The sequence below is a fragment of the Triturus cristatus genome, chromosome 9 (assembly GCF_964204655.1).
Source record: "Triturus cristatus chromosome 9, aTriCri1.1, whole genome shotgun sequence".
In the NCBI taxonomy this organism is placed as follows: Eukaryota; Metazoa; Chordata; class Amphibia; order Caudata; family Salamandridae; genus Triturus; species Triturus cristatus.
This window is the reverse complement of record NC_140592.1, coordinates 1,132,618,513-1,132,637,655: the sequence shown is the minus strand read 5'-3', so window position 1 is coordinate 1,132,637,655 and position 19,143 is coordinate 1,132,618,513. Positions and strand designations below refer to the sequence as shown.

At 48.6% G+C, this 19,143-nt stretch overlaps 1 protein-coding gene across 2 annotated transcripts in view; it reads right to left on the bottom strand.

The window, feature by feature from the left end:
* The window catches only part of PRPF39 (pre-mRNA processing factor 39), a 487,671-nt gene that overhangs the window by 306,965 nt on the left and 161,563 nt on the right, over window positions 1-19,143 (bottom strand). The window contains exons 2-4 of one of the 2 annotated variants that reach the window (XM_085627040.1): window positions 7,684-7,809; window positions 7,188-7,520; window positions 6,943-7,061 (exon numbers count right to left, since the gene is read on the bottom strand). In XM_085627040.1, coding sequence (XP_085483166.1) covers window positions 6,943-7,061; window positions 7,188-7,214 — 146 coding nt within the window. In that variant the 5' untranslated portion in view covers window positions 7,215-7,520; window positions 7,684-7,809. The remainder of the gene's footprint in view (window positions 1-6,942; window positions 7,062-7,187; window positions 7,521-7,683; window positions 7,810-19,143) is intronic. The other variant, XM_085627039.1, reaches the window with a different exon arrangement.

Below are 19,143 nucleotides of genomic sequence, written 5' to 3'. Positions count from 1 at the left end.
CTCTCCCTCTCCCTCTCCCTCTCCCTCTCCCTCTCCCTCGCCCTCTCCCTCTCTTGCCTCGCCCTCTCCCTCTCCCTCTCCCTCGCCCTCTCCCTCTCTTGCCTCGCCCTCTCCCTCTCCCTCTCCCTCTCTTGCCTCGCCCTCTCCCTCTCCCTCTCCCTCTCCCTCTCTTGCCTCTCCCTCTCCCTCTCTTGCCTCTCCCTCTCCCTCTCCCTCTCCCTCTCCCTCTCCCTCTCTCCCTCTCCCTCTCCCGCCCTCTCCCTCTCCCTCTCCCGCCGCGCCCTCTCCCTCTCCCTCTCCCTCTCCCGCCGCGCCCTCTCCCTCTCCCTCTCCCTCTCCCTCTCTTGCCTCGCCCTCTCCCTCTCCCTCTCTTGCCTCGCCCTCACCCACTCCCTCTCCCGCCTCTCCCTCTCCCTCTCCCTCTCCCTCTCCCTCTCCCTCTCCCTCTCCCTCTCCCTCTCCCGCCTCGCCCTCTCCCTCTCCCTCTCCCTCTCCCGCCTCGCCCTCTCCCTCTCCCTCTCCCGCCTCGCCCTCTCCCTCTCCCTCTCCCTCTCCCGCCTCGCCCTCTCCCTCTCCCTCTCCCTCTCCCTCTCCCGCCTCGCCCTCTCCCTCTCCCTCTCCCTCTCCCTCTCCCGCCTCGCCCTCTCCCTCTCCCTCTCCCTCTCCCTCTCCCGCCTCGCCTCTCCCTCTCCCTCTCCCTCTCCCGCCTCGCCCTCTCCCTCTCCCTCTCTTGCCTCGCCCTCTCCCTCTCCCTCTCCCGCCTCGCCCTCTCCCTCTCCCTCTCTTGCCTCGCCCTCTCCCTCTCCCTCTCTTGCCTCGCCCTCTCCCTCTCCTGCCTCGCCCTCGCCCTCTCCCTCTCCCTCTCCCTCTCTTGCCTCGCCCTCTCCCTCTCCCTCTCCCTCTCCCTCTCCTGCCTCTCCCTCTCCCTCTCCCTCTCCCTCTCCCTCTCCCTCTCCCTCTCCCTCTCCCTCTCCCTCTCCCTCTCCCTCTCCCTCTCCCTCTCCCTCTCCCTCTCCCTCTCCCTCTCCCTCTCCCTCTCCCTCTCCCTCTCCCTCTCCCTCTCCCTCTCCCTCTCCCTCTCCCTCTCCCTCTCCCTCTCCCTCTCCCTCTCCCTCCCTCCCTCCCTCCCTCCCTCCCTCCCTCCGCCTCCGCCTCCGCCTCCGCCTCCGCCTCCGCCTCCGCCTCCGCCTCCGCCTCCGCCTCCGCCTCCGCCTCCGCCTCCGCCTCCGCCTCCGCCTCCGCCTCCGCCTCCGCCTCCGCCTCCGCCTCCGCCTCCGCCTCCGCCTCCGCCTCCGCCTCCGCCTCCGCCTCCGCCTCCGCCTCTGCCTCTGCCTCTGCCTCTGCCTCTCTCCCTCCCTCTGCCTCTCTCCCCCTCCCTCTGCCTCTCTCCCTCCCTCTGCCTCTCTCTCTCCCTCCCTCTGCCTCTCTCTCTCCCTCCCTCTGCCTCTCTCTCTCCCTCCCTCTGCCTCTCTCTCTCCCTCCCTCTGCCTCTCTCTCCCTCCCTCTGCCTCTCTCTCTCCCTCCCTCTGCCTCTCTCTCTCCCTCCCTCTGCCTCTCTCTCCCTCCCTCTGCCTCTCTCTCTCCCTCTGCCTCTCTCCCTCTCCCTCCCTCTGCCTCTCTCCCTCTCCCTCCCTCTGCCTCTCTCTCTCCCTCTGCCTCTCTCCCTCTCCCTCCCTCTGCCTCTCTCCCTCCCTCTGCCTCTCTCTCACTCTCCCTCCCTCTGCCTCTCTCCCCCTCCCTCTGCCTCTCTCTCACTCTCCCTCTCCCTCCCTCTCCCTCCCTCTCTCCCTCCCTCTCTCCCTCCCTCTGCCTCTCTCTCTCCCTCCCTCCGCCTCTCTCTCCCTCCCTCCGCCTCTCTCTCCCTCCCTCCGCCTCTCTCTCCCTCCCTCCGCCTCTCTCTCCCTCCCTCCCTCTGCCTCTCTCTCCCTCCCTCTGCCTCTCTCTCCCTCCCTCTGCCTCTCTCTCCCTCCCTCTGCCTCTCTCTCCCTCCCTCTGCCTCTCTCTCTGCCTCTCTCTCTCTGCCTCTCTCTCTGCCTCTCTCTCTCTCTCTGCCTCTCTCTCTCTCTCTGCCTCTCTCCGCGCACACACATATATATGCATTTTTTTATATATATATATATATATATATATATATATATATATACACACACACACACACATCTGCATATCTATATAAATACAAATATAAATGCATGCATACATATATGCTTACATATGCATGTTATGTACATGAAAGTTTGAAAGACACTAATAAAAGCAAAGCTAAAAAGCCACCTAATTACAAACAGAATTGCTTTAACTTAAACGAGGGCGAGACCTATTGCATTTTCAATGCTTGTTGCCACTGGTACTGATATTTTTCTACTGAAGTGCACTGGGTCCCTGCCAATGTTTACTCTAATTTCTTTCCTCTGTGTGTGGCAGTGTAAGATCTCTGTGCGCTGCAGACAAACCTATGCACACCAAGGAACTGATCATGCATGCGAGCGCTGCGTTCAGTTTAATCTGTGGCAAACACCATTCCAAATCTGTGTTTACAAAACCTGAGAAAACCGGTTCATTTCACGCATACAGCTACATGTAATGAGGACGTGGGACAGTTTTGCAGTGTAGATGCACTCCATTGTGACATGAATTGTTTACTCTAGAGGCACCTAAACCCCAGGTTTAAAAAAAGGACAGGAATTAGAAGGTTGTACCTGTGAAAGTAAAGTGGTGCTCTGATGACAATGACCTGGAAGGTTAACAGCTGGTTAATGCAGCCTATATGGCCCCAGAAGAGGGGGCTGGGATGGTGCAATTAGCTTCTATAGCATGCAATAAGAAAGCATCCTCAAAGCGATCCTAATGGCGAACAAGTCATAAGGCACTTATGGAGATGGAGGTGGTCATCTTACCAGGAAGAGCATGAACGTCTTCACCTAGGAGTTCTGTACCAAAGAGGGTCCCTAAAGGCTGCAGCATGTATTATGCCACCCTAAGGTACCCTACCCCCATACAAACAGCATACAGCCTGCCACTGTAGGGTGCATGTCATGTTGCGAGCCATGAGTGAAAGCACAACACAGCACACTCCCTGTGTGCCATGCCAAAGTCACTATATGTAAGTCAGCCCTGCAGCAGGCCTTATAGCCCTAAGGCAGGGTGCATTACATTACACGTGAGGGCATATCTGCATATCCAGATATGCCCCATACTGTCTAGTTCAATTACTAGATGGTACAAGTGAACAAAAAGCCATCCAAGCATATATACTTAGCACTGGTCATTAGGAGTCACCCAGGTACATAATCTTTACTCAACCCTATTGCATGAAAGTAGAACTTTTGACATGGTCACCCCCACTTTTTACATGGTGACTAAAGTGATTTTGACTGGAAGTGCACTGGTGTCCTGCTAACTAGGCCCCCAGTGCCAAAGCTCTTTCCCAAAACTGTACAATTGTCCCCCCTATTGGCGAAACCTTTAGCACGTTCTGTAAGTCACTAGTAAATGGTACTCTGGTACCTAGGGCCTGAGGTACTAAAGAGGGTCCTTAAGGGCAACAGCACAAATTGTGCCACACTAAGGTACTCCTAAACAAGCATATGCAAGGCCGCCATTGCAGGCTGCGTCTTTGTGCAGACGAAAGTTAAAAAAACAACATGCCACGCCACACATCCCCGTGTGTCATGTCCCCTGAAACTGCATGTAATATTTGTAAGCCCCCCCCCCCCCCCCATACCAGGCCAGACAGCCCTAGGACAGGGTGCGGATTCCTACCTGTGAGGGCATACCTGCATGAGCAGATATGCCCATGTGCTGGTCAGTCCCATTACTGCCAGTACAAGCGACCAGGGAAGATATTTTAAAACAGGTTCTTGACAGTGGTGAAAACGAGTTCTCCAGCTACATGATAGCTTCACTGAAAATAGGTATGTTTGGTATCAAACATATTGATAAACCCACACTGATTCCAGTGATGGATTTGCCAATACATGTACCCAGCGGGCACCTTAGAGGTGCCCCCTGAAAACGTACCAGCCTCTGGTGTGCTCCCCGACTGGTTTCTGGCAGCGTGCCACCAGAGACATTGTTCTTACCTCGTAGGGTGGGAGCCTTTTGCTCTCAAGAGACCCAGAACAAAAGCCTGTCCGGGAAGAGGGTATCACACCTACTCCCACAGGATGACTTGCTGATAAACTTTCCTAGGCCGTCAAGCTTCAAAGAGCTGCTGCCTTTGAACGGCGAATCTGGCTTACCCCACACAAGAGGAAGCAGACCCTCTCTGTCCAGAGCCCCCTTGGCACCTGGACAGGTAGGAAACTTAGCCAGTCAGGTAGGTGTGCCACCCCCAGGCTAGTATCACAGCTGAGGTGGGCTAAACTGAGGTGGACACATTTTTTCAGAAGTAGCCATCTTTGTGATTGCATACTTAGGAATTCGGGGACAGGGTTATGCCCACTTCCACCAGGAAGTGGTCATAGAGGGGGTGTAGTGACCCTAAGGGTCAGTAGCACATTGGCTACTAAACTACACTCCCATAATGGCCTAAATTGAGTCTTTAAATGCGGATCCTGACGACCTACGAAGTGAGACACTGAAGAGCCGCGAAAGCACAAGACTCAAGAGATCAACGGACTTGGCCGCAGCCCTGCCGGCCTATCTGCTGTTCCTCGTCAAAACTGCACTAAAGAGGTCCTGCAGTGGAACAGCGGAACTGTTCCCTGAATCCAGCAGAAACTTCAAGCAAAGGACTCCGGAACTGCCAAAATCCAAAGCCTGAAGCCACCACTGAACCAGTTGCTCTAAGCACAAGTTGAAGTGGGCCAACAGTACCATCAAGGGCCCCCAGCCTGCCGAGTCCATCGGGGTGTCACCCCTCGGGGACCCACTGATGTCACCTGCAGCCTCTGCACATAAGCCCACTCTACCGCAACTGCTCACGCTAAGAATACCTGATGCCAAAACACACCACAGGCTGTAGAGAATAGGACCAAAGGTGTCCCTATGTCCCCGAGAATTGTGAAACCTGAGCCCCTGCCGTTGGTTCAGCTGTAGAGAATAGGACCAAAGGTGTCCCTATATCCCCGAGAATTGTGAAACCTGAACCCCTGCAGTTTGTTCAGACGAACTGACCCCACCCCATCCCATTCAAACCATGCAGCCTCGGTCTACAGCTACCATTCTCCACATAACACTACATTGGGCAATTGACGTGGCTTTGTACCTCTGCACCCAGCCGCCTTTTTGAAATTAAAATAATTCATATTTAAAATTGTACTTACCTAAACGATTTACTTCAGTGTGGATCTCCGTCTTGAGTTAGTTGTCTCATTTATCGACCATTGTGTGTATTTTCAGATGTCTTTAACAACTCTGTGATTAGCCTAAGGCTGCTTGACCACACTATCCCTAAGCAGAGCACCTTGGGATGGCCATAGCAAGCCCCTTGTCCACTCATGAGGGAATCCCTGGACTATTTACACAATACATCTCATTTTGATATATCATATAAAGAGCCAGCTTCCTACACCTATGGTCTTTGGTATCAAACACCTGGTCTCAATAAATCTGTACTGTTGCCAGTACAAGAGTTATTATGACATGCACCCAGAGGGTACGTTAGAAGTACTCCCTGAACAACCTACCACTATCTAGTGTGATGGCTGGTCTCGACCAGCCTGCCAACAATGACGAGTTTGACCCCCTGCAAGTGAAAGTCCACACTCTCCAAGGCCATAAACTATGCCTACTCCAGAGAAAGGCATTCTCGCCTCCTTCAGCAGGATGACTACTGATTTAGCATCTCAAGGCCAGAGGTTTCAAAGCCCATGCCACCTTTGATATGCAACCCCGGCATCCCACAGACTTGGGAGATGCCACCCCCTTCCTTGAGGCCCATTTGGCACCAGGAAAGTCGGGAAATTAGCTATGCAAGTAGGCGTGTTGCACCCCCAGGCTAGTCACACCCCTAAGTTGGGCTGCCTGATGTGCTCCACGAAAGAAAGATTTTACCATTTTGTTTTTGATGGAATTATGAACTCTGGGTCCGGGTTATACCCACTCTCCACAGGAAGTGGTCATATAGAGGGTGTAGAGACCCCAAGTGTAAGTAGCCCATTGGCTACTACCCTTCACTCCCCTTAACGTCACTAAATTAAGATTTAGGAGGCCCCTGACACCAGGAACTCAGATTCACCTGACTAAGGGAGGATGACAAAGAAAAGCCGAACACCACAAGAGCTGAGTAGTAACTGGACTTGGTGCCAAACCTGCCTGCTCCTGTCCTGCAAAGACTCTACTTGTCCTGTAGCTGTGCATCACCCAAAAGCAATGGAGATCTGCCAGAACTACACAAACCAGTCAGCATCTCAATTAAAGTGGAGCAGCCACTTCCCAGCAGCCTGTAGGCACCGACCAGTACGCTGATCTGCTGACCACGAGTTCCATCAATGCAGCGGCTGCTCAGGAAGAGGTCACCATGCTCCAGGTCAGATTTGTCTCTCCACCGAGTGTGGAGACACCAGGACCCATAGGAGCTGCCCTACACAAACACCTAGGGTACTGGAGCCCTTGCAGCAGCCAAGGCTTGTTCAGTATCCAGCCCAGACACCAATACCGCCAAGACCGACCTACCACAGTGGGACATCCGCACCGGAGAGGCCATTGTCGAGAGTGGCCCTGCTGTCCTGTTTTGCCCTCATCTCCAGGTCGACCTGGGAAAGCTTTCAACGAAAGCAACCCGTCGGACAAAACACCTCTGCACCCGAGCCCCCACAGCCAGAGTCAGAGTCTAGAGACAGAGTGAACATATTTGGTAGGAATACTGGGGTGGGTGGATGGAGAACAGACATCTGAAGAATATTACAAACGCAGAAGAAGTACTGTAACATCGAATGCATGCTATGAATTAAGAGGAAGGTAGTCAATGGATGACTAATTCAGGTTAAAAGCACTTACGCTCTGATGGTGCTGTTTGTTTCAAAGCCACCTGGTTCCAGTGTCTCAGTTAAGAAGTTAACATAGTGGATCCACAAATCGACACTCAGAGGAATTGCCTGTAGGCCTCGCCGATAAACCTACAGAAATAAGACAAAGAACAGAACACAATGCACTTTGAATGTTCGCACAATTCCAACAAAACCAACGCTATGTTATCCAGTCATCCGAAGAATTGCTAATTACTGGAATTAATCTGCCATTACCATTCGAGTGGAGGTTGGATAGAACATGGCAGTGTTCTGCTCTCCACGTTCAGTCTTGATCTTCAGCTCACGGCAGTTCCTGCATTCTGACCAGCTGAGGGCAGGCTTTTGGGATACTGACCATAGGGCACAGACCCATTAGAACCTCAAAGGCAGCGTCTGGCCAAAAATGCAATCAAATGTTGCAAGTGTGACTTGAAAATCAGCTATATTGTTTGGAAAATGTAAAAACAAGTTCAAGTTACAAAAATCCCTGCCCCTACTCATTTAAGCTGCAGTGTAATCATGGGGCTTGCACTGCAAAGGTTGATAAACTGTGGAAGTTAAATGCACCTGTCAACAAAGAGAGAAAACATTAGCTACATGTGCCACAAAAAAAGTGACAAATGTGACATTAAAACTCCGAGAAAAAAGAAAATCCACTTTCACCTTAAAGAATGCGTTCCGTGTTTCATGTCATCACACTGCAGCTAACATAACAGTAGCTGCCGCTTACCTCATCAGCCTGTGTAATGTTATTGTGCCGTCTTTCCAGGTCAGCATACTTTTTCCAATAGCCATAACAATATGGATAGTGTGAAAAAAAGTGGTCAAATGCACTCCGGGCAGCCACAATGTGATTCTGCAAGGCACAAAAAAAGATAAATATGTTTAATGTTTATTTAAAACAAGTACAAAGTATATGATGTCCCAGTATGGGATGGAAATCATTAAATGTTTCAACAAACATTTTCTTACCATTCTCTGTAAGTCCAGTTACACTTGTAAGACATTACCACGTGCATGAGCTCTGTCAGCTAATGCGAAACAACTTAGATCCAAATGTTACACCTTCTGCATGCTGCTTTTACCTTTGCGACCCAGGCAGAAATGGTTTTAGAGGAGGTGTGACCCTGCTGAAAGAACGGAGCCCACAAGGAAACAGACAGGGTAGGCGTTGGTTAACAATCTCACTTTAAGTCTTAAAGCATCTTTTTTTTGGACTACAGCAGGATATACAAGTCTCAACATTTTCAGCAGTCAAATTGACCAAGACACCTTCACTACAGGCTGGACACAATGCAGTGCCTCTGCGCGTAACCACAGTGTCATTACATTCCCCCCCACCCCCATGTCTAAAATGAGCTTACTCTTTATTTCACAGAAAACTCAGACAGAGCTTCAGTTAACAGTTTGCTGTTTACCAACCCTTGCAGAGGGCACTTTTGTGTGCAGAGTGTTACAAGTGCCCTGTAACTATCAGTGGCATGTAATCTTCGTGACTTCAGAGGCTCTAGCATCTCTCACTTACGCAATGTGGTCCCCGCCCCTTGCAAGCCCCAACAAGTGCACAAAAATGGCCCTGTTGTTCACCACTGCGCTTCATGCAGAAATAAGGGGGTAGATGGTGAAGGTGAGTAGTGTGTAGGTGGGAGGGGTATGCAAATCTAACTGTGGAAGGCTGGGTGGGATGGGAACACACTAAGGGGTACAATGCATGAGACTTCTAATTTCAGGGGTTTGCCACTGAGCAGAAAGAAAGCCCATTATATCGGTTTCCAAATTTCCTCTTTGAAACTGCTGCAAGCTACTGTAAGACTAGGTGGGGCAGTGACGGGAGGCCTTCGCTTCACCATCTTAAGCGGGCTGGGAGCTCCTACTGAGCCTTCCAGGCAGGTGACAGCCCAGTTAGTGTTGTACCGCCCAGTGACTGGCGCACCTGACCACTGCTTTACAGGAGAAGCAATCCATTAGCCGAACAGCATCCTCCAGGGGGCCTTTTAAGGCTGCTGCTAGGAGTGGGGAGTGCAGCAGGGTCTCACTCACTTGCCACATTGAATGTCACTCAACACTCTACGAGGGCGCCACGCATTTGTTCAATGTTTTCTCTCCCATTGGGATTACAATTAAAACTTAATTATTGGTGTGCGTACATAAAAGGATGAATTACAAGGGAAGTTTAGTCTTTTCTTCCCCAATCTTACAGTTTAAGTTAAATGTAGAAGAGCTTTAACATATGCCCCGCAGATTGTTGACGTTTACTGTGCCAGACTATTACCTGAAAGTAATAGTTTTTATAAGCCCAAATTCTTCTTCACAAGCTTGCTTCATTAAACGATTAACAAATGCAATGTATTTGCCTTCAAAGATTTTTATTACCCAGGATGGAATGGCTTCTTACTTGCAATCAAAGTACTTTCTCAGGGGAATCTCCATTGAAGTCATAAGCACTGAACAGTCCCGCCCACATGCGGGGATCCCAGAGCTTTTTTCACAGTATGCCTTTTTTAAGTGTAGATGTTTGCCTTTCTTCAGGAAGCCCTAAAAAAAACCATTACCATGCAGCCTATAAGGAAGGCTACACAGGCCAAATTCTTCAGATTATACTTAAAAATGGGTAAAGAAACATATATATACATATATTTACGGCCAAATGCTTTTATAGTCCGCTTAAATCCTTCACAAACCTTTTTTGTAAGAGGAAATATGAAGGACAGAAGGACAGTGTAGTCTCATAGGCTGCCATTATGTAAGTGTAAAAAAAACAGCTTCTGTTCCTTTAAGGACCTGGAGACCACCAGTATCCCATCAAGCCTAGCAGGTAGCAGTCGCTTTAGTTCTTTTTAACAAGATGCGGCAGTGATCGATAAGACTAATAATCGCCTCGGTTCTCTCCAGTGGGGAGGCGGGAGGGTTGATTATGACTTCAATATAGATTCTACGGAGAGAGAACTGGGACTACAGGTAAGAATACATTTCTTCTCTCGCAGGAGAACTCCACTGATAGTCATAAGCATTGAAAACAGCAGCCAGCCCATCCCCACCAAGAGCAGTGGAAAAGACAGAGGAACGATCACACGGTCAGCTTAAGCAAACATTTCTCAGGGAAGGCTGTCCTACTTGTGAATCTGTTCTTGTAGCGTCAGAGTCCAAACAATAATGTTTAGTAAACGTGCCACCAGATCTCCATGTTGCCGCTTTTCAAATTTCGGCTATTGGAGAATTTCTCATCAAAGCGGCAGTAGCGGCTTTCCCCACTTGCAGAATGAGCTTTAGGTTCAGCGGTCAAATTCTTATTCGCTTTTTGGTAGCATAATATGATGCAAGATACTATCCACCGGGATATGGATTGTTTGCAAGTGGCTAGACCTGTACGGCCCAGGCTATAGTTTACAAACAATTGTTCTGATATACTTAGGTCTTGAGTTTTGTCCAAATAAACTCGCATAACTCCTAAGGAAGAAAGAATTCTGTCAACAGGTGTAGAAAAATGCTGAAATAAAGTTGGCAAGAAAACCGTCTGACGTGTAGCTCCTATCACTACTTTGTTGGAGTGATACAGGCGTATGATTCGTGAGAACACAATGCCTGAATTTCGCTAACCCTGCGTCAGCATGCACAGGATAGCTACGAGAAAAGCAGTCTTCCATGAGAAATGTTGGGAATGGCTTCAAAAGGGTCCAACATGAGAGAACTATATTGATCTCCCAGGAAGGAGGCCTAATGGGAAGAAAAACCTTTCAACCCTTCTAAGAATTCCATGGGAATTTTGAAAAAAAGGTTTGTGAAGGACATTTGCTGTAGGCAGCAAGAGCCACCAAATGAACATTTATGGAAGAGAACTGTACGCTATATTTTTCCAAGTGCAGTAGGTATGGAGGAAAGACATTTTCTTGGCAAGTTCTTGGGTCTACGTTCTTGTTATAGATGCAAACTTTCTCCCATATGAATGAATAGCCTGGATGAGTTGACTGTTTACTGTAAGAAAGTGGCTCTGTATATACTGCAAAACCAAAGGGGATGATGGACAGAGTGTTGAACATTGCAGGCACTCACCCCCAGTCAACTGATCTGGGGTTAATCCATCATCATTCTTTAGCTCACTCCACCACCCCAGATCAGACATGGCCATATTGTGAGAAAGTGCCATCTTTCTTGAATGGTATGCCCCCACTTTTTGCTGAATTGCTGAATGTACTTTGACTGAGTGTGCCCTGGACTCCTGTCAATCAGGTGCCCAGGGCCTATGTTCCTCCCCTAAAACACACAAAACCCAAATTGGCAAACCCTGGCCACATGTCAGCCCCTGGTAAATGGTACCCTAGGTACCCAGGGCCTTGTGACCAGGGAAGGCCTCTAAGGGCTGCAGCACTCACTGTGCCACCCTTAAGAGGCCCTGTACCCTTACACACACACACTGCCTTTGCAGGCTGGGTGCAAGACAAAACAAAGTCGACATGGCACACATCCCTGTGTGCCATGCCCATCACCTACACTGCCATGGCACATATCAGCCACCACTCTAGCTGGGTGCCTTATGCCAATGCTGTGGGCACAGGTGCAGGAGCCCTGTGCCCCTACAGTACCCAGGTCCATTCCTGGGCACTGTAAGTGCAGTGCTGCCATTTAAGAGTACATGGTGCTGAGACCTCGTCAAACACGAACTCCACAGCACCATAATGGCAACACTGAAGACTGAGAAGTTTGGTATCAAACTTCTCAGCACATTAAACCCACACTGATGCCAGTGTGGGATTTAATGTTCCAAGCACTCCAGAGGGCATCTTAGAGATGCCCCCTTAAACCTAACCTACAATCAACGTCTGCTCTGAGGCTGCCTAGGCTGCCACACAGCAGACACGTTGCTGGACTCCTGGGTGGGAGAGCCCCTGCTCTCCTGGGCCTACAACAATGCACATCCTGGACGAGGTGCTAGATCTGCTTCCCCAGGATGGGCAGGGGGAAGCGTCAAAGGCATGCCACCTCTGTGAGCTTCCCCAGCCCACTGCAACCCCCCACTCTGGTGGGAAGCTTGGCCGGAAACCCCAAATAAGGACAGGGATTAGAGAAGCAAGATGGCGGCTAAGCGTTTGGCCGCTTGAGCAGGCCGCTCTCCCTCTCGGCCTCAGAGTGCTATGCGTACCTGAGAAGTAATGAGTTCTGGATCTCCGTGAACGTGGCAATGCTGAATTACGCTCTGGCGACTAGCGCTTGCCTTTAAAGTGACCTTTATTTATCGTTGTTGTGTCCGTGTTGCTGGAAGATTAGAAATCCCTTTCGAGTTGAAGCTCCGCTCATAGAACTCCATGGCATCTAAGGGATCGAGTCGGGCTCTCCGCCCTAAGCCGACCGGATCACAGGTGAAGTCACGTCTTGTATCAGCTAGAGCTGTTTCAGCCGGAAAGATTCCCGTAGCGGCTCAGGAAGGGCTCTCACTACACATGGATGCTGGTCAAGGCTCCCGGGAATGGCAAAAAACCCCGGCGTGTGATGTACGGCCCAAAGTCCCGGCTTTATTTAAAGTCCGGGCGAACAAGAAGCTCTTACAGGAGGGTGAAGCTAAAACATCGGAGATTCATCCCTGCAGCTCGCAACCCCCGGCCTCGGTATTGGTTTCAGAGGTTTCCAGCTGTGCGAGTTCTGTTCTCGAGACTGTGGGTGTAGTGGGTGTAGTGCCAGTGGCATTAACACAAGTGCTACCAGGAGCCGAGGCCAGTTGTCAGGGCGTGGAGTCTGTTGTTGAGAACCCAGAAAAAGGCATTCTGGGAGCTGTAGTTCTATTGCAGGCTCAGACGGCTACGAGCACGACTCCTATAACCCTGCAAAGCGAAGGGGATCCCGGTGATTGGTCATCAGATCACTATGGGCACGAGGGTCATTGAGCGAGTGAAGGACAGAGAACATGGCCAGTCTGTAGGGGACTTTGGATTGACTAGAGGATGTGGTACTGAAGCTCTGGATAAAGTCTCGATAGAAGAAGACTTTTACTCTCGGTCCAACCGCTCTTCAGTCGAAAGCATGGTGAAAGACTGGTTAGACAGGGAAAGCTCAGGGGCAGAGGAGATGGGCGATGGTCAGGCAGCTGCAGCCAAGCATATATCTGAGGATGGTGTTCGAGGAAAGTTATCCGCCATGGGGAGTGTACAAGGGTCTGATGATTCCTCAAACTGGGCCTATTTAGACTCGCCTAACCCTCAAATCAACACTCAGCCCTTTACAGCGCCTCCATTATCTGGTATTGCTGATCCAAACGGCCGTGAGCATCAGAAAGTTACACTAGACACCATCTATGATGTCATTATGGCGCATAGAGCAGAGGCGCAGGCAGAAAGTCTTCATACCCAGAATGTTTTAAGGAAAGTGCAGAACTCCCTGCGTAGGTTGGCTAAATCATGTGCAGATACTGCTATAAGAATTGGAGAAGCCGAGACGCGGATATCAATATTAGAGGACGATGTGGTGTCTCAAAAAAAAGAGATTGCAGCTCTGAATGCTCATAGGGATGATTATTTATGGAAAATTACGGACATGGAAAATAGGCTAAGGCGCAATAATCTTAGAATTCTTGGGGTTCCTGAGGGGAAGGAGGGATCAGACCCTCGGAAGTTTGTAGCCGAGCTTTTGTCTGAGGCCTTTCCGGAGGTGACTAGCTGGGATTGGAAGACAGGTTCAGAGGGTCCACCGGTTCCCATTCCATCAAAGGAAACCGGTGGGTCAAGAAAATCTCCTCCCAAGAGCTATTTTAATTTCATTAAATCATTTTTTGGCACGAGAAGTTCTTTATGATATGGCCCGTCCCACTAAGAAAGCTCAGGCCAAGGGGTGTGATTTTTTGGACGGCTGGACTTTTGTCAGGCAACGGTGGACCTCCGGTGGAGATTGACAGCTTATCCCGAAGTTACAAGAAAAAGGAGCGCAGGTTTTCCTACAAAATCCGGCGAAGCTAAAAGTCGTCATCAGTGTTTACGGAAGAATGCTCTGCTAAGGAATTTCTGCAGAATTTATAGCTATTTTTTTTTTTTGTTTTTTTTAACGGACTTAGGACTTGAAGTCTATATTGTATTTGGTTCTTCCTTTCTCTTAGGTTCCTTTTTTTTTGATTTACGATTAGATTGGATTGGTTTCTAGCATTGCAAGAGGTAGCCGAGGGGGGGGAGGTGGGTGGCCCGACTTCATCTATCGGGACCATTGTCCCAGTGCTTCATGGGATGGGTAGGGGTGGGATGGGAGGGGGGAAGTGGGTTGGGGCGGGGGCATGGGTGGTGTTGGGGGTTTGTTCAGGGGGTGGTGATGGGGGGGTGTAAAAAAAAAAAATCGGCATTGATATATGTTTTGATGTTATTCTGTTTGAGACAGGTATTCCTTGATGAAATAATCAGAAACATAGCTATGTCTGTATTTGTTAAGATGGGTGTAAGGGTCATGGGTCAGGTTCTATGTATGTAGCTGGGGGTTAATGTTCAAAGTCGAAAGAACAAAATGAAAACGTTACTATTATATACTTTAAATATTTGTGGACTGAACGATTTTAAAAAAAGGCAGGTCTTGGCAAAGATAGCTAGAGGACTTTCTTGGGATATTCTCTGTCTCCAGGAGACGCACATTGCCTGGGCCAATAGGGCGTGGCTCAAAAAACTGGGGATGGAGTTGATTGCGTGTTCAAAACAATCTACTAATACTAGGGGTGTGGCAATTCTTTGCAAGATGGGGGTATTGTCTTGTAAGAAATATAAGGAGGATAAGTGGGGTAGATGGGTGATCATTGAGGCAATGTTTGGAATATGGAGGTTTTAACTATTTGTTCTGTTTATGGGCCCAATTTGGACGAACCTGAAATGTATAACCTCCTTAATTTGGAGCTCTCTATGTGGCCCCAACCTGTCATACTCTGTGGGGATCTAAATATACATTTGGATGAGTCAGTCGATATTAGTTCAGGTTTAGCGTATGTGGGGAGAAAACCAAGAGTTTATAGGACTGTGTAGCTTAGCTAGGAATCAGGGTCTATACGATGCTTGGAGCAGGCTTAATAAAGGACAGCTGGGCTATACTTTTTACTCTGCTCCCCACAATAAACTGTTTCGGCTCGATTATATATGGGTCTCATCTGCGATATTGGAAAAAGCCAAAATTACTTTGCTGCCGAGACTAATTTCGGACCATAATCCCCTGGTGTTAAAATTTGAAATTTCTGTTGCATCTTCTTCAATGTCCAATTGGACCTTTGATAGGAATTTATTAGCCGATCAGGAGTACCGGGATCATATTAAGCTCTGGCTGCAAGGTTTCTTTTTAGTTAATATAAATTCGGCCCCAGACACAGTGGTCTGGGACACATTTAAGGCCGGTGTAAGGGGGGAAACTTTGAGTTGTGGTACAGAAGCGCAAACTTTTGAAACATTTACTGGAACAACGCATTCTAGACTTAAGTATGGCGGAATGTGAGCTAGCTCAAAAGATTAAGGACCCGTTGGACATATCTGTATCCCAAAATAACGTGGCTATACGGAGGTCTCTAATTTTTCAGCAATATGCTGACGAAGCGGCCGTTAAATATCAGACTTTCCGAAGGGAATGTTATGAATATGGGGAGCAGGTGGGGAAGGTGTTGGCCAATAGGTTACGGCAAAAACAGATGCAAACTAAGATTGACAAAATCAAAGATAGAGATGGTTCATTACAAGAAACGGAGGCTGGGGTCCGGGAGGTGTTCAAAAACTTTTATCAAAAGCTGTATGAAAATGAAAAAAATATGGACTCTGGGGAGTATTTAGGGGTAATCCCCTCTTCTTGTTTAGGGTCGGCTCAGAAGGATATGCTCTCTATGCCAGTAATCTGGGAGGAAATTGAGTTGGCGATGGCATCTTTACCTCGGGGGAAAGCGATGGGGCCGGATATGATCCCCCTGGAGTTTTATATTATTTTTCAGGTTGAACTCTGCGAGGTGCTGCTCTCTCTATTTCAGCAGGCATTTAATGGTATAATACCGGATTCATGGTCTAAGACAACCATAATAGTCTTTAAAAAGAAAGGGAAGGATGCGCTTGAACCGGCTTCCTATCGCCCAATTACGTTAATTAATTCAGACAAGATCTTCTCCAAGCTCATTGCCAGAAGGCTAGGGAAGGTTATTGTACCTCTAGTCTCACAACGTCAACATGGGTTTATAGCGGGGAGAGGCACTACTGACCATATCCGCCGAATAATATCTCTTTTGGATTGGGCTCAGGTCTCTGAAGCTTCAATAGGGGTGGCCCTGTTGGATGCCGAGAAGGCATTCAACAGGGTCTCCTGGGATTTTTTATGGGCAGTTCTCTTAAGGAAAGGTTTTCTATTACCTTATATTAAGGCAGTGCAAGCTCTTTATACTAGCCCTGCTGCGACAGTTCGTATATCCGGGAAGCACTGAGGAGTTTAAGATCTACAGGGGCACCCGTCAGGGTTGCCCCTGTTCGCCCCTTTTATTTGCTCTTTATATTGAGCCTCTGCTGGTTAAATTTGAACAGGACCCAGAGATTTTGCCTGTTAAACCTATGCAGGAAATTGTTAAAGTATTAGCCTATGCAGACGACGTGGCTGTTGTTACAGGGGACGTGGTCAAAACGATGAGACGTATTGAAATTTTGACGTCGGAGTTCGGTGCAGTGTCAGGTTATAAATTGAACCTACAAAAGACACAAGTTCTTTTTACGGGTACAGAGGTTTTGACAGGTGTCAACACAGTGACTGAGGCTGTCTATTTGGGCATCAAAATTGCCTCAAAGGTACAAACCATTGTTAATTTAAACTTCGATCCAATATTAGCCTCGTCCAATAAAATGTTAGAGGATCTGGATTATTTGCACCTGTCTTTATATGGCAGGTGCAATGTTATTAAGATGGTTGTTTTCCCTAAATTTCTTTATTTATTTCGTACAATCCCACTTTTGCTACCTAATTCAATCTTTATAAGGATAGAAAGAATGTGCTCTCGTTTCATATTGGGTTATAAGAGGACAACGAGAGTTTTTAAATGGCTCAATTTACCAAGAGCAAGGGGCGGGGGTTGGATATCCCCCGATTTCGTTATTATTGGGCTGCGATGCTCCAGCACATGGGGATACTATTTTTTGGTACTCAAATGTACAAAGATCAAGCTGTTTTTCCTTCTATATATGAGCTCATCATGGGGCCTGAAGCTAGGTATTTATTTTCTAAGTTCTTTGAGCCAAGTTATTATAAAAGAACCCGTTTTAAGATTCTTGGGGCTGCAGTTGCAGTCTGGCGCAAAGTTTGTAAACAGTTTATTTTAAAGGAATATAATCGCTATATGCCTCTAGGAATAACAGGGAAGCATATAACCTAACTCTCTAAAGTGGTAGCTTGGTTGAGCAGTAAGGCAGTAGCAGAGGATAGTGTAAAGCATTTGTTGTACACACCCAGTCAGAAAATGGTCTCAGACACTCAATAACTGAACTCTAGCCCAATGGTTTGTATATCAAAATATATAGTTGTTTTATTTTAGAATCGACAATAGGTATCAAAATATACTTTCTCAGAATGAGATGCTGTAGTTAAATACTTTCAATAGGCAATAGACTTTTGAATGCAATAGTTACAGTTGTTGCAATAGGCAACACAATTCAAACACAATTATAACATTCAGCTCAATAGGACTTAAGTAAATGCAATTTTAGTTACTTTTTCTTACTCAGGGTTGGATCCTGGATTCAACCCTGGTGCATTTCCTGTAAACAGTTGAAAGAAATCGTTTTTGTTACACAGGCGATTTTTAAGGAATATTTTTAAGTTACTAAAATCTACACTTAGAAGAATTTCTGGCAAAAATCAGGCAATGTTATCCTACGGAAGAAAATCAAGTTATCGGTAAGTACGTTGCAATTACTTTTCAGGGTCAGTGCTGGGCACCAAGATCCAGCAATGGGATCTCTCCTGATAACAGGTGAGTAAGTTCCTTTTCGTTGATTGGCTGATTTTTAGTGAATGTTTTAAAGTTTCAAAACTCGACACTTAAAAGAATTTCCAAGTGAAACCAGTCAATTTTACCCTATGGAGAAGAGTGAGTTATCGGCTTTTGGTTAAGTACTCGACTGGCAGAGTTAAGGCTCTGGGCATAGACTCAGGGGTCTCCGGGGGTCAGGTAGGTACAGTTGTTACACCCTCAGCGGCACAGGGGCTGCCGGGTGCGGAGAGAGGGGTCCATTCCCTGGGGTGGGTACACCTCCTATCCTGCCACTCTCCAGTGGGAGGGGGGCAGGAGCCTAATCCTGATTGGGCAGGGCTCCCCATCCTCAAGATGGCGAGAGCCCGGAGTTGCGCTTCACCTCGCCTCCACCAACTGAGGGGTGGGGTTGGCAGAGGCTGGCACACCCCTTTCCTCACTTGGGCTTTCCCTCCAGTCTTCCCGCCAGAGTGGGGGTCAGAACCGGTGGGGCCAGTTGCTGAGTACAGCAAGTGGCCTGAAGAAGCTCACAAAGGCGGCATGCCTTTGAATCTTCCCCTGCCCATCCTGGGGGAGGCGGCCTAGCACCTCGCCCAGGATGTGCATTGTTGCAGGCCCAGGAGTGCGGATGGCTCTCTACCCAGGGGTCCAGCAACATGTCTGCTGGGTGGCAGCCTAGCAGCCTCTCGGACAGGACGTGGATTGTAGGTTAGGTTCAGGGGGCAACTCCAAGTTGCCCTCTGTCGTGTATCTTACATTAAACCCACACTGATGCCAGTGTGGGATTTAATGTGCTGAGAAGTTTGATATGAAACTTCTCAGTTTTCAGTGCAGCCATCATGGTGTTGTGGAGTTTGTGATGACTACCTCCCAGCACCATATACTCTTAATGGCAGCACTGTGCTTACAGTGCCCAGGAATGGACCTGGGTACTGTAGGAGTACAGGGCTCATGCACCTGTACCCACACCACTGGCAAAGGGCACCCAGCTAGAGGGGTTACTAAGGTATGGCAGGGCAGTGTATTTGTGAGCATGGCACACAGGGGTGTGTGCCATGTCGACTGTTTTGTTCTGCACCAAGACACTCAGCCTGCAAAGGCAGTGTGTGTGTGTCAGGGTACAGGGCCTGTAACGGTGGCACAATAAGTGCTGCAGCCCTTAGGGGCCTTCTCTGGTCACAGGGCCCTGGGTACCTAGGGTACAATTTACCAGGGGCTGACATGTGGCAAGAGATGCCAATTGGGTTTAGGCTT